The sequence below is a fragment of the Furipterus horrens genome, unplaced genomic scaffold, assembly GCF_987537825.1.
Source record: "Furipterus horrens unplaced genomic scaffold, mFurHor1.1.pri manual_scaffold_2, whole genome shotgun sequence".
Taxonomy (NCBI): Eukaryota; Metazoa; Chordata; class Mammalia; order Chiroptera; family Furipteridae; genus Furipterus; species Furipterus horrens.
In genome coordinates this window covers 49,968,807-49,993,749 of record NW_028327172.1, presented here as the reverse complement: position 1 = coordinate 49,993,749, position 24,943 = coordinate 49,968,807, and the positions used below count along the sequence as shown (strand labels likewise).

Here is a 24,943-nt window from a genome sequence, read left to right as displayed (position 1 = left end):
CTGGTTCCTGGGTCCCTAGCAGACTTACTGTGTCTGAGGAAGAACAGGACTGTGACGCCAAGGTCCTCTTGCTAAACTTGGCACCCTCTCGGCTTGCTCACTAACAGTGTAGATTTATAGATTCAACCTCATGGGCTCCTCAGAGACAGCTTGGAGCCGGAAGTGCCTTTATAGGTCTTGGGATAGAAATTGCTGACTCATTTCCTGTCCAGTTGGAAAACTCTCTGGATCTAGGGAATTATCATAGTAGCCTAATGGGCTGAAATAATCCTTCTGAGATTCTGAGATCTGAGGCAAGTCATGAAAATTTATCACTATTATTATTTTTATTTTTTTAAATTACCAGGCGCTGCACCAGGTCTTGCTTGAACCATTATTAAATGGTGTCCTGAGACTGGAAGAGAAGAGATTCTTTGCCTTCATTTGGCTTTATTAATTCTCCACTTTGCCCTATTTCTTTCCTTGTTTTCCTATTTTTAACTCTTTTATGTGCTTATGTCTATATTTGTGTATAAATGTACAATTTTGAACCAATAAAATTATAAAGGAAATAGCAAGAGATCAATACTAGGCAAGAGTGATTCAAATTTGAATTACCACTGTGGGATCTTGGGCAAGTTATTTAACTTCTCTGTGTTTCAGTTTCCTCATCTGTAAAATGAGTATAATAATGGAATCTACATCAAATAGTTGGTGTTGAGGTCAAGTGAGATTATATATATGTATAAAAACTTTAATAGCAAAATATGGCACAGGAGGGGGACTAAATTAAAATTAATTGTTATTATTGCTGATTGTGTTATCATTACTATGTTTTTAGCAAGTGGTTTGCTCCTGACCTCTAGTCTTCTTATTTATCACTTAGGTCATTCAGCTGAACTCCTTTAAAAACCTAAATGGTAAAAGAGCTTTCTTAATAAGCTGGCCCTCAAAATAGCCTGTTTCCAGAATGTTGCCATTTATAAAGTCTGCTCATTTGTGTCTGAGACTCTTAATATACCCAGGCTGGGTTTCCCAGTTTTTTGTGCAAAAGTCAAATATACTGGGTTATAAAATTTAATTGATAAATAAACTACAAGCATGTCTGAATTATAAATGAGCTCTGACCACAGTTTGCTTAAGTCATGCTGCAGAATGTCCTGATAGGACAGAAAAACAACTATTTCCAACAGTTTAGAGTTTATACAGCCCTTTCAAATCTTCAATGTCATTTGGTCCTCATAGGAACCTGAGAGATAGGTAATTTTACCATACCTGCTTTATAGATGGAAGTTCAGAGCAGATCTGTGACTTGACCATGGTCATAGAATGAGTATATTTTGTCTTGTGACCCTTGAACTTAGGACCTCAGAGTTTTAAAATTCTAAAATATTTTCTTTGCAGCATAGAGCTTCCTCATGAACTCCATCAACATGATTTTCCCAACAGCTACACGGGGGGGGGGGGGGGGGGGGGGGTGGCTAGGACACTAATCTCCCCTTACAACTGCGAGTTGAATAGAATCCCCTGCCACCCAAAATACAAGACTGGTAACACTTTTTGGTTGAAAAGAGAAATGGACCAACCTTCTTTGCCAGTTCTGTCTTCTCTCTGCTGCCTTTTGCACTTTCCATGTGAACTGAAGCCACGCGATAAGTTAACCTACAATATTCTTCTTCCACTATTTCCTATGCAGTGCTTCATGGAAGATTAGAAGTTTCTGCTAATTTTGTACAGCCCCATAATTAAGGCTTTGATTTAGGAAAATCAGCTCTAGTAACACAACTATCATTAGATTCAGAATCAGACAGACCTGTCTTCAGATTCCTCTCTGGCCGGGTTTAGCTATATGATCTGGTATAAATTTTTTAGCTCTCTGAGCCTCAGTTTCCTCATCTTACCTCACAGGGTTGATGAGAAAACTGAATCTGATGAGGTATGTAAAGTACTTCCTATAGTACAAGCAAAGAGCTGGTAACCTACAGTATTATTCTCCTTTCCTTCTTCCTGAGTGGCCTCTTGAGAGCACGTGTTGACCTTGGCCCCTAGGAGCCCTGCAGGGGTTGCTTGTCTATGAGCTGCAGCTATAGAGTGCACCCACTGCATGAGAACAAGCTGTGCAAAGCCTCCACGTATGATTTTGAATAGCTGTTGAAATGCTTGCCTAGAAACATTTCAAGACAAATGCTTGTCTGGAAGGTGAGGTTTGAAAGTTTATATCAATCACAAGAATTTTGAGATGATAAAAATAGTGTGGAACTTAAATGCAAAATAAATTCTCATTTAAGTTAAGAAATCTGTTTCAGTACCATATTCACATAAATAAAACTGTATTATGAAGCAGTAAATGATAACAGTTTGTTCTACAATGAAATTTTGAGTACCCCCTCTGTGTGAGGCACTGTTCTAGGAGGTAGAGATACTGAAAGGTACAAAACAAAGTCTTGGCCTCGATTATTGCGATTATTACAGACACAGTAGGCACTGGGTGCCATGTGAACACTTGATATATATTTCTTACCCTGTCCACCCCTGAAACCGAGGTAGCAATTTGTATCCACATTTCACAGGTAAGGGAACCAAGACTCAGAGAGGTAAGCAGTCAATTACAGGTAGGGTCAGGAACCCAGGTCAGCCATTTGCTAGAGTTACTGCTCTTCACCATACCGAGTGGCCTCACCACAGGAAATCTGTGTCCTACTGAAGTGTGTGAAGCCCCTTCACTCCACTACACGGTATGGTACTTGCTTAAAGAAGCCTCACCTTGGCTGGTCACATTCTTACCTGTGTTCTCTTTCCTTCATGTCACAGTGGACTGCATGGACCCTACGTGTTCTGGCCGGGGTGTCTGTGTGAGAGGCGAGTGCCACTGCTCCGTGGGATGGGGAGGCACCAACTGCGAGACACCCAGGGCCACGTGCTTGGACCAGTGCTCGGGCCACGGCACCTTCCTCCCAGACACTGGGCTTTGTAGCTGTGACCCCAACTGGACTGGACATGACTGTTCTATCGGTAAATGTGGGGGAAAGATGGAGGGAGGCTGTTTCCACTGTAACGTGTTCACCAGTCAGCCCTGGTCAGTGCTCTGACCCTGTTCTCAGACACTTAACGATGCATGCCCCATGTCTCTGAATACTTTGCTTCCTTTCCTGAACTTTAGTCTTCAACCTCTAATCTTAGGTGGATTGAAAAACCATATCTTTACATCATTCCTTTCATAGTAGTGGCCTTAAGAGTCAAAGCATTGCCCCTAATCATGTTAATTATGATAATAGATGTTTCACTGAAATCACGTCTCTCACATTACTCCCAAGAGGCAAGGTCACAGGGAACAGTGTGCCCAAGTGAGATTTGCCAGTGGAGCTTTGGTTTCACTCATTCCTCACAATGAAGCCCGAGCTCAGTGTAGTATTTGGGTTCTCTGTGATTCTGTGATCTGACTCCCATCTGCCTTTCTGGCCAGATCCTCTGTGTGACTATAATAAGTTCCAAGAAGATAGTAAACATGTCATGTTTACCTCTCCAATCTCAGGACTTAGAGTAGGCCTGGCCTGAAGCCGCTGCGCAGTAAACACTGGTGAATGAATGAATGAGTGAAAGAACGCATGATTGAATGTGATCTTGATTATAATATCTGCTTCACCAGAGCGTTTATACGTGCAAAGTTCAGAGGATAATTATATTGGCACTCTCTGTTTGTAAGCACTCTTTGATTTATAGAGTCTCTCAAGGTGAGGATTAAAAGAAAACATGTGAAACCTCGCACAGTATTTGGTATATAGTAGGCTATATATACTTCCAATATCTCATTTAAATGGTGTACACACACAACCCCGTGAGAGTGGCATCATCATCCCTCTTTTACCAATTTACATAATACTTGACTCAGCAAGTACTTACTGAGCACCTACTGTGTGTGAGGCTCTCCTCTAATCAGAAGGGATAAGGAGGTAAGGAAGTTTCTCCCTTTGTGAGCTCACATGCTGAGAAGAGGGGAGGGAAGACAGCAAATGAACAAAGAGAAAGCAATTGATGAAGAAGCTTAGACCTAGAAAATTTTGAGTAATCTTGCCCATGTCACACAGCTAAAAAGTGGTAGCATCTCTGGATGTGGTTTTTCTTTTTCACCTGAAGGTACTTTCCCTACCACATCACACTGTTGAAACAAAGTGAAGCTGAGATTAGCTCATTATGTGGTGTATTAACAATTCTGGTTGTGGTCAGGAGGATGGTTGAAACCTATGACAAAAATGAGGTCCATGCAGCATTTGCTCCTTTGGAATATTTTGACATACCTTTCCCCGCTCATGGGAGAACTGATGTTCAATATGCAGTCTAGATTGAACTTTTATCCAAGTTTGTAAGGCTTCTGTAAGACATGATTGCAAATACAGATGCACAGGGTCTTAGAAATAATTCTTTTTATATAGCTCCGTTTATAGCAATATAATAAATGGTTCTCTTAAAGCTGTGCTGGGTTGTATTGTTCACTATATGGCCACAAAGCAAATTTATGATAGGTATATAACTGTCCGTACCTTGTTAATCCCTGATGAGATTGCGCAGCCTCCCAGAGGCAGGTATAATTTTGGGTGAGATCACTAAGCATCCTTTAGTTGGCCCTGCGAAAGGAGACAACAGAACCTTTGGAAGGGACTTTGAATAGAATTGTGAGAGTTCATCTTTCTCAACTGTGTGCACAGCACTTCCTGTAACTGGTATCAAGCATGTGTGTGGCTTCATGTGTTGAGAATGGTCCCTGAGTCCAACAGACCTAGGTTCAAACACTGGTCCTGCTACTTACTAGTTATAACTTTGGGCAAGTTACTTCACCTCTCTAAGCTGTAAAATGGAGATAATAATAGTACTTACCTTCTGGAGTTATTTTTTTGGAGAATTATTATTTGAAATATTATTTAAGATAATGTTAAAAAAGCACTTAGCATGCTCCTTAGCCCATGGTATGGACTTAGTAAATGTTAGCTATTGTTATGATGATGATTAAAATATCCATTGGTGAGAGCCCTTGATATTAACGAAGACATTTGATAGAGACAAGATAAAATATGCCCTTTCAGAAATGTCGATTATAGTTTTAAATCTCTAACCTATAAATGACTAAACAGTGTCATGATTGCCACAAGGCCATAAATTTAAAGGATGGCTTCAAAATTACTGTCTCCCCTTGAAATAGTAATAACAATTTGTGTTGCCAAGTGCCTCACAGCATATAAAGATATTTCACACAAACACACACAACAATAACAACAGCCCTGTGAGGCAGCCTGACAGTCATGTCACTATCCCGTTTCATATTAAGGCTCAGGGAGTTCCAGCACCGTGCCTGAGTAACGTGGCCCTGGTTCATGCCGTGATGTGCGGGAGCCAGAGTCCAGCCTGGGGCCTTAGCCTGGCCGCTTCCCAGGGCTCCGTGCTGCCTCCCCGCAGGCCACAGCTTCTTCTTGGCTGCCCCCACCCCTCCTGAACCAGTCTGGAAGTGAGTAGAAGCACTCGGATGGTGGTTCTCTCTCCGCATCCCCTACTGGGTAGGCAGGACCTGCCCGGGCTCAATCCTGGTTCTGCCACCTGCCGTGTGACCTTGGCAAGGTACTTCACTTCTCTTGGCTTCAGCTTCTTTATCTGAAAAGTAGAGTTAATAGTAGTGCCTACCTTAGAAGGTTATGTGCTCATTAAATTATAGTGTGTATGACTGCACGTAGAACAGTGCCTACCCAGTGTGAGCACTTCATGGCTTCCTCTGACCTCCCTTCCAAGGGCGCTCTTACTTACTGGAAGTGAAACTCATTATTGAGTTTTAGGGACTACAGCCAAGGGACCCTTCGTGTTCAGGGAGTCAGGGTATTGGAACAGGCACTGGAAGACCTGCTCCCCACCATTTGAATGGCTTCAGCAAGTGCTTCACCTTCCTAACGCACAGATTCCTTCTAGGTGAAGCTACTATGGCACTTTTATGAGAACTCAGTGAGAAAATGTAGGTGAAGTGGTTAGGACAGTGTCTGGCACAACCTGGACATCAGCAAGCGGTAGCTTTAGTCATGTCATTTGTGTTATCTGCTCCTGGCCTGCAGGGCTGGGACAGAGCCTCCCCATCAGGAGCTGCAGGCCAGCAAACACATCCAAGGTAATTCCTGCACCGTCAGCACTGACTGCAGGTTGTGGGGTTGGGAGAAATGGGCCCCCACCGCCTAGCTCTTCCCTGAGATGAGTGTCTTGCTGTTTGGCGTGGAGAACAGGATTTAATGAAAGCAGCTTAAATCAGCATGCCCTGTACTCAACAACCAGCCTGTAACGAAATGTGAGCTGACAGGTTCCCCAGCACTTGGTTAGGGTTGTGGAAACAGTGAAGTCAGGTTTTATACAACTGTTTACACTCAGACCCCTGGGGTCCCAGCAACTTGGCTTCCAGTCTCATGTCAGAAATCCCTCCTTAAATGCAACCTCATTAATGTGTCTTACTTCCTGGCAAACCACACAAGATAGCTATTTGAATATATTCCTGTGTCCTAGAAGAGCACATGTTATATAACCCATCCCCTACCCCAACACACCTCTCTCCTCAGCTGTGGGCCCAGTGGGACTTCACTTCCTCAGTCTTGAGGGTGGTGGTAGCAATGATGATGGTGTGGTGGAGGTGATGTTGTCTTATTGATGGGAAAGAATTGGAGAACATAAGTGATTTAGAAGTAATTCAGCTAATCAGAGGCAGAGTTTGAATTAAATCCAGGACCATTGTTTCCAAGTCCTCAGCTCTTGCCTCAAGCCACCTTCCCATCCAAAGAGGTTTCCTTGTCAGTAATCTTGTCTTTCTTCCTGACAAGCCACAGGATAGAGCAGGAACTAAGGAGCCATCTATTTCCTAGTGCTTACCATATACCAACCCCTGGCTGGTTTGGCTCAGTGGATTGAGCGTCGGCCTGCGAGCTAAGTGTCGCTGGTTCGATCTTCCAGTCAGGGCACATCAGAGAAGGAAAACTCTGACTCCAAAAAACCTCCGCTGCCTTGTGGCATACCTCTTCAGGGGAAAGGCTAGGGGAGTAAACCCCGACAGAAAATCCGGAGCCGGAGTCCCTAAGGCGGTTTGACGTTGTAGTCAACACCGGCAACTCCTGCGGCGCACCTGAAGCCAAGCTGTATTGACTCCGTCTTTCCCTTGGACCCTTCAGCTGCGAAGAGAGGGGGGGTCTGCTGCATGGGCAACAGCAGACCCTCCATATCACCCTGCTCTGTAGCTTCAGCTTCACTGGAGAGGACACTCCGGCGTCATCGCAAGATGTCAATTCAACACGGGAGGAGACAGATACCGTGTCACTCCCGAGTCGGACTGCACAACCATTCTCGGCGGTGCAGATAGACTCTTTAGAAGCTACACCATCATCTCTCGAGACGGACGGCTGCCGACGACGACGACGACCATATACCAAGGACTGAACTAAGTGCTTTACAACCATCATCTCAGCTAAGGCTCATAAGAACCCTGTGAAGGAAGTATTACTAGATCTATTTTCTGCCTAAGGAAATCGAAGCTCAGAAAAATTTAATTCCTTGTCAGCCTCCCCCATCAATAAGTGGCAGAAAAGGCTCTAAAGCACCTCCCTCGGCTCTGTGGTAAACTGAGCAATGTACTGTAACAGGGCCTGTCTCTTGCCAAACTCTCAACTCCATTGAGGTCAGGGTGTATTGATATCACTCGCACAGGGCCTGACACACAGTAGGTTCTCAGTGATCGTTGAATGAATATCTTACTCATTGAAGGTCAAAGGGCAGGGAGGGTCTACAGCTCAAGACTCTGCCCAGGAGGAGCCCAGTGCACTACCAGATACAGTCTCACCTCTTCTCTCAGGACTTCTGCAGCCCAACACACTCTGCAGGGCTGAAACCAAGTCCTGGGGCTCCTCCTCTGTCACTTTCCTAAACTAACTCATGCTAGTTTCATGCGCAGTGCCAACCAGAAGCTGGCACCACTCCCCCTCCACCATCCTGCCGGGCTGGATCCTCATCAGCTTGTGTGCAGAGCAGCGCATGCCGCAGCACCACTGCGGAGCAGGCCAACTCCACCTCCCCCTCCCCCAAGTGCTTTTGTTGGCTTTTCATCTTCCTTCCAGGCTTGGAGCTACTTCAGAAAAGGGAAGAATTTAACCTCTTTGAGATGGTCTTTAAAATTGGAAATGCCTACCTTTTTTGTCAGACCCTAATGACTTCTAAAGGAGATTTCCGGCTCTGTGGCATTTTCCAGGATACATTTCAAATGTGATCCCTTACACTCATCATTTGCCCTCTGTTGTCTCTCCCTTGGGTCTCCCTTCTCCTCCGGCCCAGCCCAGTAGCCAGTGTCTGCAGCCTCATAAATTCATTCCTCGTTTCCGCTGCTCTGTGAGCCCTCTGCAATCTTGTCTTCCATAAACGGCTTTTATCTGAGAGGGCCCTCTGACTACATCTTATTCCTTTTGGTCGCTGGCTCATAGAAGCAGTATGTGGCAGAGATTGTGCCTATAAAATGCTCATGCTGATGGGCTATGAGTCTTATCATTTCATTGCAACTGTGTTTCATGAAATAACAGGTGGAGATGTTTTAGAGATTCAGTGGTACAGGGTTGGAGGTAGCATGTGCAGTCAGTAAGAATGCATGGGATTTGGAGTGGGACCAAGTCAGATTTTTCTTAGACTCAGCTTATCCAGAGAATATAGCTAATGATACCTGCCTTGCATGTTGTTTTTCAAGTTAGCTTTAATACATATGAATAAAATGCCTTACATCATGGCTGGCATTCAGTAAGCACTCAGTAAATAATGTATTAGTATATATGTTTAGAATGCATGATTAAATCTAAATTAGAATATATGGTTAAATCTAAATTAGCCAAACAGTACTTAGACTCTAGTACATTTTAAGCTTGAGGGCGGTTTATATAGTAAGGTTTGGAACCAGACGTGGATTTGGGTCTATGGGACCTTGAACAACTTGCTTTCTCTCTCAGGAGCTTGGTTTCTGAGACTCTCTACTACCAACACTGGTTACCAAGTCTAGATGAAGAGTCATTAAGGTGTCGGCACACTTATCTCCAAGCAATAGCACAAGGGCTACAGAGCATGAGCATGAGCCTCCTCTCAGGATAATGAGCTTCCTGAGAGCCATTCAAGAGCAGAACACAGCCTCTGCAGAGAGAGCACCCAGCCCAGTTCCACGCCTGCAACCCTGCGCCCACTCCTGACACAGACATCATCTACTTCATTTATTCATGAGCTCTTCTGGCTTCCCTGGGTGTGGGCACTGATCTAGGCACTGAGAATTGGAGAGCCACCGTCCATGAAGGAAGCGACACCCAATTATAAGACATGATAATAGCGCCGACTGATGTGTGTAGAGTGGGGTTTGTGAGCATGATGCCAGGAGAAGTAAGCGTGGCCAGTAGGGGACCGGGAGAGGAACCTGAGAAAAATCTTCCCCAGGGAGGAAACTGGTGAGCCAGACCTTGAGAGGGTACCAAAGGGGGCTCTCTAGTGACACAGGAGGGGAGGAATCCAGGCAGAGGGCCAGCATATGCGGAAGTACAGTACTGTGCGGACTACCATGTGTTTGTAAAGCTCTACCTCAGACTGACTGGAGAAAAGGAGCTACTTGTGGGTGTAGGAAGTTAGGTTAGAAAGGTAGGCAAAGGCAGGCAGGGTCCAAATCATGGTGCCGACTGAATGCCTCATGGGGAATCTTAAACTAAAAAATGTTGTGATGCACGTGGTAGATTTCCCTTTCAGACTCCATGTCAGGGCCCTTTCTTCCGTTCTCTCAGTTCAACTTGGCCTCAGTTCTACCTTCACATACGGGGGCCCTCTGGAATTCAAGCTCAGACCCTCCGAGCTCTCAATTTCTTCTCTATTACTCTCTTCCCCTCCCAAAAAGAAAAGCAACTCACAAAACATCATTAATAACAATAATGACTAGATGGATAGGGAGCAGAAAAGCTCTTAATCAAACTAAGTCACAAAATGAGCTCGATGCCTTAAAAAATACGCTGAAAGTAGCAGCAGGGTTAAAAAAAAATTAAAGCTCTCAACATAGCAGTTGCATCAGTGCTAAATTTTGAAAATGGTAATTCAATTTTATTTACGAGGCAAAATATAATTACATTTAAATTTGAGGGAACAGAATTTAATTCTTATTAATGACAGAAAGACTGAGTGAGATGCTTTAATGCCAGAGAAATTGTCTTACATTCATGGATGGGAAAGAAAATTAGATTCAGCGTTGAGCATTCTCCCCTGTTACAAGTCCCATTTGTGGGTAGCCAGAATTGTTCCTGCTCTGAGCAGCATTAGTTTCTCAGCTCAGAAAGCACAGCACCAGCATCCAATTAAACATCAAAAGGAAATGATCACACTGGGCTATTTCTGTATAGGTATGTTATGGGAGGGGAGACGCGAGGTTAGAATTTCACCCGAGGAATAATATCCACTGAGACTTGACATTTCCTGTACCCCTTCCAACAGCAAGTGCTAGCCTAAAATCAAAGTTGAGAATAATAAATACCTGAGAGATTGACACTGAGGCAGAGAAAAAAGGGGAGGTGTTGGAAGGAGGCGGAGAAGAGCCCACCCGTTGTGGGGGAAGTAGAGTGGAGGTTTAAACACAATGAGATGGTCAGTTCCTAACATTTAATCAAAGATTGGGAAATTGGGCCCAGACAGGTATACTGCTAAATACTGCCAGAGTTAAAGGTTGATAAACCAGGAGCTGACAGCTTTGTAATTTAGTAGAATTTCCCCCGACAGCCCTGGAACATTTTCTATCAGAACTGGAGCTCTTTAGTATGCAAATATAAGCCCTCCTGAAATTGGGTTTCTGAATCAGGTTTCTGTTTGGATGCCCAAGCTGATATCTTACACAAAATGTCTGGTTGTCTTCCTGAATCAAATTGCTGATATGATAACTTGTAATTTTATAATAATAACTGTTCTTTCAATGGCAGTTTTACAGAGCTCCTTCATGTATGTGCTTCATGATTGATTCAAACAACAAATACATAAGCTTCTGACATTGCAGATGGTGTTATTCCCAGGAAACCGGAGTTCAGAGAGCTTGGGTGACTTGCCCAAAGACACTGGGAAAACAGGGGTTCCAGCCCAGCCTTCCCTGGTTCAGAGCCCACGTTTACCCTCTGCATAACTCCGCCGTTAGCTGTTACCAGGGTTTATGCTAGTGCTGTTGATGAACCAGGTATCAGATTTATAAAGTGCCACTTCATTTGGTACCATTCACGTCCAGGAACCATGTGAAACTGAATCATGGCCAACACTGTACTGGGCAATACTGCCAGAGTTCAAGGAAAAGAGGAGTTTCCTTCTGGGGTGATCAGGGTGTTTTCTTGGAGGAAGGGGATTTAAGGTGGGTCACAGAGGTTGGATTTGAGTTGGCAGAGGCAGAAGGAAGAGGCAAGCACACTGTAGCAGCCCATTGTGGAAGTCAAAGATTTGCAACAAAGATGGGACAGATCATGGCATTTTCTAGGAAAGACCAGTAGTTCGGACTGGCTTTGCTTAGGATATTTGTGGTAGTAGTGAGAGAGGAAGAGGGAAAGGAATTGGCAGGCATCAGATCCTGAATGGCCTTGAAAGAGTTTAGGTTTTATCTGTCAGTGGGAGCCACTGAAAAGTTTTAAGCAGAGATGCAACACAGTCAGATTCGGTTTTAGAGAGCTTACTCTAATACTGGCATACAGTTTGAGGTACCTGGGGGACATCTAGGTGGAGGTGTCTAAGAGTTAGATAGATGTGCATGTGACTGGGTGGAGAGGCGAGCCTTTCACAAGGGGTATCGGAGTGGGGGGTCTTTGGGAAGAACATTGAACATCAACTGTCTTTTCAGTTCACTCATCTGGGTCCTTTCAGTGGGGTTTGGGTGGTGGTCCAGCCCTGACTGAAAATACACATCTCAGTCATGTTCTGGGCTCCTCTGCTCACAAGCCCTTTCCTAGCTTGTTATCCTTCAGCAAAGTCAGACCCTATTGGAAGGCCTCCTCCAAGCTAAGTCTGAACTCCTCTAATCAGGAAGCCCGATACCCTCCAATTAAGATGAAGAGCAGTGCCCTACTACTTCTTGTGATAGGTGCTTCAGAAAGCTTGAAATTCTAGTCCCGGGGGAAGCAAGTGTGGAGACTGCTCTGCACCGACATACTGGAATCCACTTTTCTGCTTGGTTTGAAAGCTTCCCGAGCTCCTTGAGGAAGGTGAAAGGCCATGTGGTTTCCAAGGCTCATTAGCCGGCTGCCATCTCTATCTGTGGGACAGAGCCATGGCTGGGAGCAGCTCTGACTCTCAGGTGATGGGGATGGAAGTTGAAAAGCACAGGCTTGGGTTTGACCTCAGTGTCAAAAGGAGACTAATTACTGTGAGGAGGCTCCTTTCCTGCTCCTTCCTTCCCTTCTGGCTTCTTCCTGAAACCTGTGCTGAAACTAAAAAGCCACCTGCCCAATTTAGTGAGAGAGGGAGGGAGGGAGAGGAGGTGCTGTATTCGAACCAGTTTGTTAAAAATATAGTGATAGCTGGCCTGTGGGAGAGAAAGTTAACTTGTAATGAGTTTACTGTGTACTGGACGGGCTGGCCAGCTTGTGCTCATTTCTGCCTTGGTAGACTTGAGTTGCTTGAAGATAGGAATAATTAGATATAATTTCTGAATCCCTGGTCTAGGGGTATCTGACACAGAGTAGGTGCGCAAAACAGGGGTGGGCAAAAGTAGGTCTGCAGTTGTTCAAATGGAAAGAGACATGCAGGTTATGATTATCGCGATAGCTTTATTGACTCTGTGTTTCCTGTACTCACAACTGTAAACCGACTTTTACCAACCCCATATATGTTTAAATCAGTTTTAACATTCTGGTAGATAGGCATCGTTACCACCATTTTATAAATGACAAAAATCAGAGGTGTGCAGTATTTGTTGCTCATGGCTGGGACGTAGCAGAGCAGGCTCTTGTATCCAGCTTGCTTAAATCCAAGCCTCTGTTCTGTATAAAATCACAGAACCTTGAATAGTCACGTCAGGCACCCTGCTGCATACCCCTGGAACCTGGCACCACGTGAACACAGTCAGAAGATCCATTTCCTGTGTAAGACTTTCTGCAGAATGCGGAGTTTAATCCTATAATGGCAGGGTTTTTAAGGCAACGCTAATAACCCTGATAAAGAAAAGTCCACAAAAAGTGCTTTGGGAATGCAGGAAGTGAAATGTCTTGTAGCTGGGGGACTGGAAAGAGGCTTCAAAGAGGAGATGGTATTGGAGTCAGAACTCAAAGCACATTTGGAGTTCAAATTGGAGGATCAGGATAAAGGAGAACCCAGATCATGGAAACATCATGTACAGAGGCACAGGAGAAAAACCGGAGAGTGTGGTCGGGCGCCCTTTTAGCCATTTGCCTAGCTGGGTCCTTCCATGACTATTTCCTAAGGCAGCCATCGAGTTCATGTTCAGGTACTGACATGCATGAGAGTTCCTCTCTCTGGGCCCTCCTCTTCCTGTCTATAGAATGCAAGAGGTGCCTTCTCACGCTCTGACCACAAAAACTGCTCCTGCACGGTTTCTTCCTCTTTTTGTGTCTTCCCCCTAAACCCACCTAAAGGAGACCCCCTGGCCACAACCCGGCTGTTCCTGCCCAGCGTCAGCTCTCCCCTGGCTTCCCCTCCTTCTCTTTCATTTTCCGCTGTTCCCATGGGCCTTCGCCTCCAGCTCTTTCACTTCATCACTCACAGCTCCCCTGTCTCTGTGCTTTTCTTCCACATCCACCTTGAAAAACCCAGGATCATTGCAGCCACTCACCATCTCTGATCTTGGAGTTGGGCTTCTGAGTGCCATAAGCTAAGTCACATCATGCTTATTATCTTCAGCATCTCCTGGGCCCTTCCAGCTGCAGTTCTTAGACTTTGTGAGCTACAGCTCTCATTCCCAAGGGGCTCTTCCACATTTATTCATCAGCATCCTCCTCAGCAGAGGGTTCTACCTCACTGGGACCACTGAAGCATTAGTTATGTGCTTTCCCATTATCCCAGTCCATCCCTTCCATGGTTCTCTACCTACATAGCTCTCCCCAGAGCCTGTCCCTGTTGGTGCTCTGGATCCAGTCCGCCTCAGCTGTTGAGAGGCAGCTCAGTTGTTTGTGTCATCCCTTTGCTTTCCCAAGTATCATCAAATCCTCCTTTCCCCTGGATCTTTCCAGCACATAAATGTGATATCGTTGCTATGAAGTGAGTGTTTACGAAAGCATGCATGATACTAGGCACATTACATGCTGCTCATGTAAGCCTCACATGAACCTAAGGGGTTGGAGTCTATGACTTATTTTGCAGAAGAGAAAGCTGAGGCACAGAAAGATGAAGTAACTTGCCCAGGTCACACAGTTAGTTGGATGGACAGATGGATGGATGAGTAGATGGATGGATGAATGGCCTGGTGACTGGACAGCTGATTAGATGATTAGGTCGTTGGGTGGATGGACAGATGGATGGATGGAAGATGTACAGATGAATAAACAGACAAATAAACAAAGGGAAAGTACTTAGTATGATCAACATTGGGTCAGGGTGAGGAAGGACACGCAGACTCTGATTTCAGAGGTCCTATAGGGAGGTATGTCAGATTCATCTGAGATTTTGCCTGAACAGGGTCCCATAATTTACAGACCAAACAGATGTGTTACTCATAGTCACCTTTTATTCTAGCTAAGTATCTTTAAGCAAGTCGCGTAATCTCTCTAAGCTGCTTCCTCACCTACAATACTGGAGTGAAAATACCATTGCAGGACTGTTGTGAGGATTTGATGAGATAGTATTTGTGTGCCACCAACAATGATTCTACATTTTCTCTTTATTTTTGCCTCAAGTGCTGTGTCAGGAGACTTAGACTTAAAATATACCAGGATTTTAGAGAAAGTCCCCAAGCGGTGCACTAACTCCAATGAGCTAGTGAGAAAACAAAACCCTGTGGGAATCATTTTAAATTGTTTAGCCCTCTAATAAAATTTCTTAAGGTCACTTTAAGAACATCAATTCCTAAGCAAAACAGAACAATTTTCCCTATCGTCCCTTTTAGTGCTAAGTGCAGACTTATTAAAGGACTTCCTAGGAGGTCGCATGGGGCAAGGCTCTATTTACACACCCCTGAAATGTAAAAAAATAGCTCTACCTGTTCCTGGCTCAGCCAGAAAGGACACAGATTCTTGAGTAGGGTCCCCTCCGTCTCCCACTCAATGTCAATTTTGAGCATCTTTCCAAGTTGAAGAAACTTTGAGGGAAAATTATATCTATGCCTCTCCCTTTAGGGGAAAGACACAGCTTCCCCTACCAGCTGTTTTAATGAACAGGATTGTAAAGTAAGTCAGGACAAATTAAAACATAACCCCATGATGGGTCTCTGGCTTCACCCAGGCTCTTATTAGATCAACATTTAATGAGAGGAGCCTGGGGCCGCTTCTTCTTGAATGTATACACTTTGGGGCCCACTTAACTGATAGCTAAACCTCGTGTCTTTCCCTACCCTTTTCACCTTTTCCTCATGTATCCACCTGTGTTACAGAAAGAGAATGGGTGCGACACAGACATTGGCATGAAGGAAGATGTGTGCAAAAGTGTAAGGACTGAACACTTTAAACTTACAGCATTCTCAGTGGGGATGGAGAAGATGAGTTTCAAAGGTTAAGCACAAAGGAGACCAAGCTTGTATGAATACATTTAACCAAATAAATTTTGCACAATATGTCACTAAGATAGAGTTGAGCCAGCTGACATAACACCTCTTCCATGAAGCTTCTTCCTTTTTTTTTTTTTTTTTTAAATTCATCTCTTCATTTGACAAATATTTGTTGAAAGTTCATGCTGTGCCAGGCCTGGTGCCTGCTGCCAGGGAACCAAGATGAGTAAAAGCTAAAGCCTGCCCTCAGGTGAGCTTCAAGTCTAGAGAGAAGACAGACATGTTCACAGGTAAGGCAGGGCAGAGGTGGGGTGGGGAAGGAAAAGGGTCTAGGAAAAGAGCTAAGGTGTTCAGCCCTAGCCAGTGTGGCTTAGTTGGTTGGAGCATCATCGTGTAAACCAAAACGTCATGGATTTCATTCCTGGTCAGGGCACATGCCAAGATTGCAGGTTCGGTCCCCCATCAGGGCACATACAAGATGCAACCAATCAATGTTTCTCTCTGTCATATCAGTGTTTCTCTCCCTCTCTCTCTCCCTCCCTCCCTTCCTCTCTCAAACCAATAAGCATGCCTGTGGGTGAGGATTAAAAAAAGAGAGAACGAGCTAAGATGTTGTTGGGCCTAACTTGGTTAGTCTCCAAGGATTCATACAGTACAGTCAAGAACTTCTTAGGCTTGGAATTTTAGAACAGTTGGGGATTTCCACCTGTTTTCAAGAGGACACCTAGGCTATAAATAGAAATATTTGGCTGATGGTACCATGCTAGGTGGCCAGTCCAAATTTTGAGGTTGCTACCCAAAAAGCAAATGTTTTGCTCTTTAGGAAGGCACTTCTCTACTATGTGACTAGGAATTGTGCTGATACAGGTCATCTTAGGTCCTCATCATGCTGATATGTACGTAACATAGTTTACGTAAAACTTTTCACATGTGCTTCCTTCAGTTATCCCCACTCACCCTGCGAGGGACCATTATTACTCTCCCCAGTTTGAGGGTGAAGAAGTATGGCTCAGAGAGATTAAATTATTCTCTCAAGGGTTCACGGGGACCCAAGGAAATTGGGAATCAGAATCTGAACCAAAGTGTACACTATGGATTGTGTACTCCAAGGTACTCTGAAAGAGTCCTCCCAGGCCCTGACCCTCCAGCATTTAGTGAGGACGCTCTGATTGCTAATCATGTGACCTTATCAAATGCTCACTTATATTGGGTGTGTTCCATAAACCAGAATTCACATCTGACCTGACTTCAGTCTGGTACACTTGCTACTCCTCATTTCCTTTCTTACCAGAATGTGTGTGCACAGCTGATCACATCCTGACCATGTACCAAGCACTAGGCTAGAAGCTGCACTTCCATTCATGTGAACTTGTTTAATTGATGGAGGTTATGTCAGTCTGCCATGCTGGAATGTAAACTCCTGAGGTCAGGAAAGAACCACGTCTGTCCCAGTCACCCTTGGATCCCCAGTGCCCCCTATAGTGAGCACTCATGAAATTACACAAATGAGAGTAATTGCTACATACTCTTTGCAGCAGTTGGTGTCATCCTGTTTAGTTTAAGGAGATCTGAGACCCAGAGAGGAGCTGTGACCCAAATTTCCCAAAGTACTACTTAACGTCACAGAAAAGGCATATGAGCTGTCAAAGCGTGTTCTTGAGCCTCATACTATTTGGTTTTCATTCTGCTCTGGGAAGTTCTATCTGCTTTAATGTCAAAGCAAAAATAAATTTAAAAAATAAAGGGATTCCTTTTATTTTAAGAACACAAAAATATCAAGATATATATATATATTAACAGTAGTGCCTACAAGTTGAGGAGAGATGATAAAGTAGCATCTCGGGCTTCTGAGATGAGTGGGTGGGCCTCTTCCACGCAGGCAGAGGGGAACCTGGACACCGACAGGTGGTCTGACCACCAGTTAGCACTCCATAAACATCAAGGTCACCCGGTTCAGGCCCCTTCCATTAAAGTGTAAGAGCTCACAACCCAGTTTGTAAAGGGCTGATGGAGGGACACCCGGCCACCCAGCAATGGGAGCTCCAAGCCAGGAGAGTGTGTCTAGTGTCAACAGGCCAGGAAATGGAGTGTTTGGGTGGACAGCGCTATGGTCTCCAGATGAGAAGAGTGGGACCGAGTGTCGGGGAAACTCTGAAAAAAGATGTCATTCCATTTCACATCTACCCAGGGTCTGACTTGGATGTCATAAAGGATAAGCAACAGGGTCAGAAAAGGGCTGGGGGAAGGGGGGGGGTTGCTTAAAGAACCAGAACTTCCCCTCAAAGGGAAGGCTGCCCCTTTGCCAGACAGTTTCCTTATCTGGAGATAGCCTGTCTTGCAGCATTGTTCTGAGGATTGTCAAAATGAGGAAGAAGCATCAGGTGACCACATGACCTTGTGGAATTCCCTTATGCTGCCTGGGTCTCAGTATCCTCTGCTGAAGGAGAGAGAATAGACAGGTGTTTTCACAGGATTGCTGTGACAGTTAAATGAGAAATGCAACATGAAGAGTTATATGTGTTAACTATTAAGCCAAAAAAACCCCAGCTTTTCCACATATTACATCATTTGATCTAACACCAGCCCTGTGATACTGGTGAAGAGGGAATTATTATTCCCGCTTTACAGAAATGGAAAGCAGAGCTTAATGAATTTTATAACTTGCAGGTTACCCAGCCAATAAGTGGCGAAGCCAAGGGTAGACCCCAAATATGTCTGGCCCTAAGATTCATGGTTTTTATTCATTGCACATAAGCAAAAAGGTACAGAAGTGAGTAACAGCTGTAGATTATTTGGACAGTCTTTGGAATGCCATTATCAGTTTGTGCTTTGTCTGGACTATGAGCTCCTGGAGGGCGGAGATTATAGTTTATTGACCTCTGGATTCCTAGCCCCAGACACGGTCTCTGGCACGTAGTGGGCATGCATGGACTATTATTGAAAGAATAAATGAATCAGTATGCATTTATTGATATCTACTATGTATCAGGAACTCTGTACCCTCTGAAGTATGTGCTATCATCATCCCCACTTTACAGAGGACAAAAATGAAGCTCAGGGCCATTGAAGAGATAGCGTAGAGTCACATAACTAGCTGAATTGATATTTGGAGTACATCTGATTCCAAGTCTTATGCTCTTTCATCCCCACTGCCTGCAGAGTAATGAACTACCTGTTAGCTAAGACCTGAAGTCAGACAGTCAAGTTGTCAAGCCTGCCTCCTCTACTGTCTACTCCCATGAACTCTGCATGCCCTGCTGACTGACTCACCAAGGTTTGGGCAGCAGCAGCCTGTCCCTCTCACGACTCACACCTTGGTGCCACCATAAACTACCACCTGAAAATAGTGCTGAGTATACCCAAACACAAGCTAAGCTAATCTTCCCTCCCAGTCTCTCAGGAAAGGTCTAGCCCTGAGTGCAGGCTCAGCCTCCAGAGTCACCGGGGGTCGTTGCCCTGTGCAGCACTGTGCAGGAGGGATGGAAACTTCAGAAACAGGACTTGGGGAGGCCTGGGCCTGGAGACTGTCATTGTAGTGTGTGTGCGAAGAGGGAAAAGAAGCTTGAAGAGCATCCTGGGAAAGCCTCATTCTAGGAGGGCTTCTGGATAGAAGGACACTCTCCACAGCCCCACCCGCACTTGGAAAGTTTTCGTAAGGATGACTCAATAGAGATAAGCAGGCAAGTAGTCCTACACTGATTTTCAGCCAGACTGAGCAGGGGATTTGTGAACTGCTTTACATTCTCAGGCACCGATAGCCCCAGGCACACACAGATTCATCCATTATCCAACAAACCTTAATTAAGGGTTTGTTGTGCGCCAAGTTCTGTGCTGGGTATTCGGCATGAAACTGATCAGAAGAATTTGATCCAGCCTCAGGTGTCCCTACTGTGATAGTGAGACAGACACAGAAATAGCAAATCACTCTACCGTACGATATGGGAAGAATAACCCAGGGCGAATCACAGGAGACTCCTCAGAGGTGGAGGGACACAAGCTGAGCCTGAGGGTAGGCAATGCTCTGTAACATGGAGGTACTCATATCATAGGCTCCTCCAGTCTTAGAGCCAGAAGGGACCTTTGATACCATCAGGTTCCCCCTGCAGTAGATGAGGAAGAGAGAGGAGAAGTGACCTTCCCAAGGTCACATAGCAGCTAGTGGCTGAGCAAGCACAGAACTTGCAGACCTGGTTCTTAGACTCCTTATCTAAAACTCATTGTCCCAAGAAATGTTTCTTGAGGGGGTGACCTTTGCCATACCCTTTTGATCATGTTTCACTGAGTGCTCATCACAGCCCTGAGGATCAGCACAGGTGCTGTGAGGCAGCATCATTACTGCCCACCCTCCACACATCGGGAAGTCCAAGAACCCGGCTCTGGGTCAGGGCTCTTTGAACCCATTTTATGGTGGCCTCCCTTTCCTCTGGTAGCTAAGAAATCCAATGTGTTACTGCATATAGCATCTCCTTTTCAGGCAGTATGCTTGCCAAGGTGTCTGGCATGGAAACACACCATAAATGGCAACTCCTGTTGTTGTTTTTAATTCTTGAACATTTTAGCCAGTGCCTTATAGATTCACAAGAAATGACTGAGATTCAAAGATCTAATTTCGTTTTCTTTCCTTTTTCAAAAGTAGCTAGGCTGTTAGTAGCTTAGAAGGGAGTAGTCATGGACAAATGCAATTTGACATGTGTGCCAGTTATTTGAATTTGAAAGAAATTAAAGGTATTGGGATTTTCATTGGTGCATAGTTGGGCCGCATGGTCTCCGTCAGAGCCCTGACTGAGAGCATCGGTGACTGGCTGTTTAACCCAATTCCTACAAAGCAATTATGCTTGGAGCCTTCACGACCTCTGTCTAAATAACCACAAAGCTGCATTGACCCCAAACCCAAGGGGCTTCTGAATCAGGTCATGTGCGTGTTTGTGAAAGGCCAGGCAACTCCACCCTGGCTGTGGAATGCCCCCTCCCCCGGCCCCAGCCATCTATTTGCTTTGGACCAGAAAGGCCATTTGGATGGTGCTTGGAGTTTCAGTGATGAAGCACTGAGCTGGGGGACGGAATATGAACCCAGCAAAAGCACAAAACAACCACCTAGAGCACACGAGGAGGTGCAGGGGCCAGCCTTCCTTTGACCTCACGTCAACTAGAGTCAAGGCTGGGACAAAACACAGGCCCCAGAACCCTTCACACGCCCCAGCCAGATCCACAAACACTTCTCTTGGCGACTGGGGATGCACCCTCACTTTGTTTTCACACATAACTGGTTTTTAATTAAATTTGACTTTTCCTCACATCTGTTCAGCAGGACGGTCCCCTCTGCAAGTGGCAAGCACAGAAATGGGGACAGGCTGGCAATAGGAAAAAGCAAACAGAGTAGAGTCCTTCAATCCATCCTATTTTGGTGAAGAATGGGCTCCGGACAGGCTTCGGCCCAGAGAATTGTTCTTGTCCAACCGTCATTGTTCATGGAGATTAGCTTCCCAACCCCGGGAATCCTGGCTGCCCGCAGAAGCCGAGGAAGGTAGCCAAGTGTGACCCTTGTTCCCAACAACAACGTGCTCAATACTTGTTTCTTCTCTCTCCTCCCTCTCCTGCCCCTCCCGCCCCCCACTCCTCCTTCCCACAGAGATCTGTGCTGCCGACTGTGGTGGCCACGGCGTGTGCGTGGGGGGCACCTGCCGCTGCGAGGACGGATGGATGGGGGCGGCCTGTGACCAGCGGGCCTGCCACCCGCGCTGTGCCGAGCATGGGACGTGCCACGATGGCAAGTGTGAATGCAGCCCCGGCTGGAACGGCGAGCACTGCACCATCGGTATGGTGGGCCAGGCCCGGGGAACCTTCTCTGGCCTGCATGATGCCTTTGTCTGTCGTGTACGTCATGGCCAGGGCTGGATCCCACCGCATGTGGGAACTGGGCAAAAAGTCCTTTCATCTGGTGACATTATGGTTGGCACTTCCTAGACATCAGTGGCACTTAAACTCATAACTGAGCACATCTAACCCGCTTTGCTCCCCAGTCTGCATTTCCCAGAGGCAGAGAGCTGGTTAGCATGCCTTGCTCTCTAGCCCTTCCCAGGCTAAATGCAGTGTAGCTCTATGTGAGGGAGCTGGGGCTCAAGAATGATCCAGAGGCATCTCCCATAGAAGTAGTGGGCAAGTCCCAATGCCTCTCTGAGCCTCAGTTTCCTCACCTATAAAATGGGGATAATGATGCATGTAAAGAGCTTAGAACAGGCTGGCACACAGTAGAGTGCTCAATAAATATAGCCGTTATTATCAAATTCATAACCCGGCTGGGAGGAGTTGGGCTGAGCTCTGAGTCCTCCATACCCTTTGGCCTCCCAGGTCTGAGCTCCCAAAGAGGCCTGGAATCCTGGGGAAAGCTTCCCACAGGCCACATCTGCATCCCATTAGCCTAGGACCCCTCCCTCCCCTGTCCTCAGCTTCTGTCCTGTCTGCATTTGTCTCCTTTCCCCTCTCCTGGGGGCTCCTCGGCACCACCAGCCCCCACTAAAGCAGCACTGTTGGCAGCTTTCAAAACAAGCCGATCGCTCCGTTCCCTTCTTTCTGCCTTTCTTACTGGTTTTGTTGATTTTAAACACAGCCAGACATTTTGCTTGGTTTATTATCTGGAATGAACACTCCCCAAAAGCTCTTTATTGAAGCAACGGGTTTGTGTATGTGTGTTTTAACTTCTCCCCCTTCCTTTTTTTTTTCTTTCCTAAAAAGGGTCTGTGATCAGATGGCAAGCACATGGCTTTAGAAGGCAGGATTCTGGATGCCTCCCCAGCTCCCAAAGTCACCTCTTGAGTCTTATAGCAACTGGGAGACAAGCCCCAAAGCTTTGGGGGGTACAAAGGAATTTTAAGCAAGCGGAGCTGCCTCTTATCTCAAATTTTTTTTTTTTTTTTTGCTTTATTCCTTTTGTTTTATAGCCTGAAATTAGTTTGTGTTCATCGTCTCTGCCCTCACATCACTCTGTTTATAACTGGCTGTAAAATACCTTATACTTATTACTATTAATAATAATGGCCTCTAATTTTTGAATATTTACATTGTGCCCAGCACTGTGCCAAAGGCTTTAGTTGCACTATTTCATACTCCTAACAATCACCCTGTGAAGGTAAACATATTCTTCTTTCCTTTTCAGGGACCTGAGGCTGAAGGCCACTTAACTTTTAAGAAGTAAAACAGGAATTTGGCGCTCAGTTTTCTGAGCCGGGGGCAGAGGCTGCTCCCTGGCACGTGCACCACAGTCCTCGTGGGACAAAGGGCAGGTTTTCTACAGAGGCACCCAGCTCATTCCCTCCCAGAGGCTGCCTTCTTATGGCGGTTGTGTTCAGAGCTCCGCACTTAATTTGCTGGCCCACATTCTGAAAAGCCACTCGGAGCCCGTGGCAACCCTCCCTGCTTTTCCATAGCAGAATGTGCCGCCCTGTCTTTCCGGGTGGCTTCCTTATGTCAGTGTCATCTTACCTTGTGATTGTCCTGAACACCCCTTAAAGAGAAGTAGCCCGAGTACCTGAGGGGCTGCCTTCTTTAAACTCTGCTTTCACTTTTCTGGGTGACCGAGGACGGCCTGACCTTTCAGCCACCCCAGCCCACAAGGGGGCTCATCCCTGGCAACCCAAATCAGAGCCCAGAGAGTACATTCTGTTATTCTGTCTTGCTTACAGAGACCTCAGTTCACCTCACCAAGTTCCAAAAAGTTTATGGATGTCTGACTTTTGCAAGATGAAAGCATCTCATTTGAGTCCAATGACAAGGGATTGAGGGAACGTCTCCCTCAGTGCAGCCACAGAGGTCACATGACAGGGCTTGTGGACAGGCTATGCTACATTTAGCGTCCTGTGGGTGTTCATCAGCCTGGCCTGAAAAATACCCCCCCCCTTTTTTTTATTCCCAAGCAGTCAAGCCACCCCCTCCCACCTCCCCTGCTCACCCAGTTGTCACTGTTTAAGAGCAAATTCCTCCTGGGATTGCAGATGCTTCTTCCTTTCCAGATAAGAAATACATCAAGGTAAATGCGCACGATTCAAGAGGGAGGTTGACAGTCATAAATACCAGAAAAATGTCACAGGACATTGAGGAAGTAATGGACTAGTCATAGTGGCTCAGATGAAAGGATGCTAGCTGGGATTCTATTACCTTTCCTTGTGTGGTGAGCATTTCTTTGTCTCTGTCTAATCTCCCCGCATGGCACCTTGCTCAGCGTGGGTCTCTGCCTGTGGCCAGCTGCATCTCCCCTGAAAAACCTGACACCCCAGTGCTGCAGGAACGCTTTAATAACCTTAGGGACAGAAGGTCAGGGGTGGGTGGGCCATGCGCAGGAGGGAGACTGTGGCAGTGCCTTTTTCTTGCTGGAATGGAAATGAGGAGAAACCGCTTTTTAAACTTGGATGGAACCAAGAAGCACTTTCTTATATTTCCAGGGGACTTTACTCCCTGTGAGGATGATTTAAGAAAAGGGGGGAAGATGCTGATGTCAAAAGGTAGAAATTCAAAGCGTCACATTTTCTCTTGTTACCAGATTACTAGGCAGTAGGTCATTCCAGGGGTGCCAGCTCACATGCTGTCGGATAGTCGTGTCCCCCACCAGAGAAAGAACCGGCGCCACAGCCTGGACTCAGGGACCTCCATGCAGTGGGAGCAGAGGAGAGGAGGGCCTGTTTATTCACACACTGCTGCCCTTTCTAAACAGGAAAGACTGACTTGATTACTTTTAACGGCTGGCATCAAAGAATAAGACAAGTTTGCACTCCTGTGGTCAAGTCCCCAGCATAAGAACCTTTTTATTCTAGTGGCATTTCCCAGAGCAGGTTATTAAAGTAGGAATTAAATTTCTCCTTTGGAGGTTTTGGTCCAGATTTTCTTTGGGGGAAGCTACTTGCCTTTCCCAAAAGAGGTTGTTTTTCAGAATAAAAGGGAATTTGACAGTGACATCCTCTTTAACAGGCAGCCATTTCTTTCGTTTTTTTCTTTCTTTCATTCTTTTTTGTCAAAAAGCAAGAATATTTCACATCGAATTCTAATTCCTTATGTTAAGAATTATCTCTTTGCATCTTCAAGAAAGGTCAGACCACATGATCAGTGGAGGCTTCTGTTTCTCCCTCTGTGGATCATGGAATAGGGGGGCTGGAGGAGGCTTCCTGGTGCCCACAGAACTGTGCACCCACCAGCCTGAATCTGCATTACCTGCTCCTAAAAATCTCCCACAAATAAAAAGGGATTTTTCATCTTTGCTCCTACTCGTCACTAACGCTCCCACTT

General features: G+C 45.7%; 1 protein-coding gene across 1 annotated transcript in view; it reads left to right on the top strand.

Annotated features, from left to right (window-relative positions):
• TENM4 (teneurin transmembrane protein 4) overlaps nucleotides 1-24,943 on the top strand; it is a 382,101-nt gene that overhangs the window by 248,108 nt on the left and 109,050 nt on the right. The window contains 2 exon segments of the mRNA XM_090265745.1: nucleotides 2,791-2,991; nucleotides 21,300-21,485. Of these exon segments, the coding sequence (XP_090121871.1) occupies nucleotides 2,791-2,991; nucleotides 21,300-21,485 (387 nt within the window).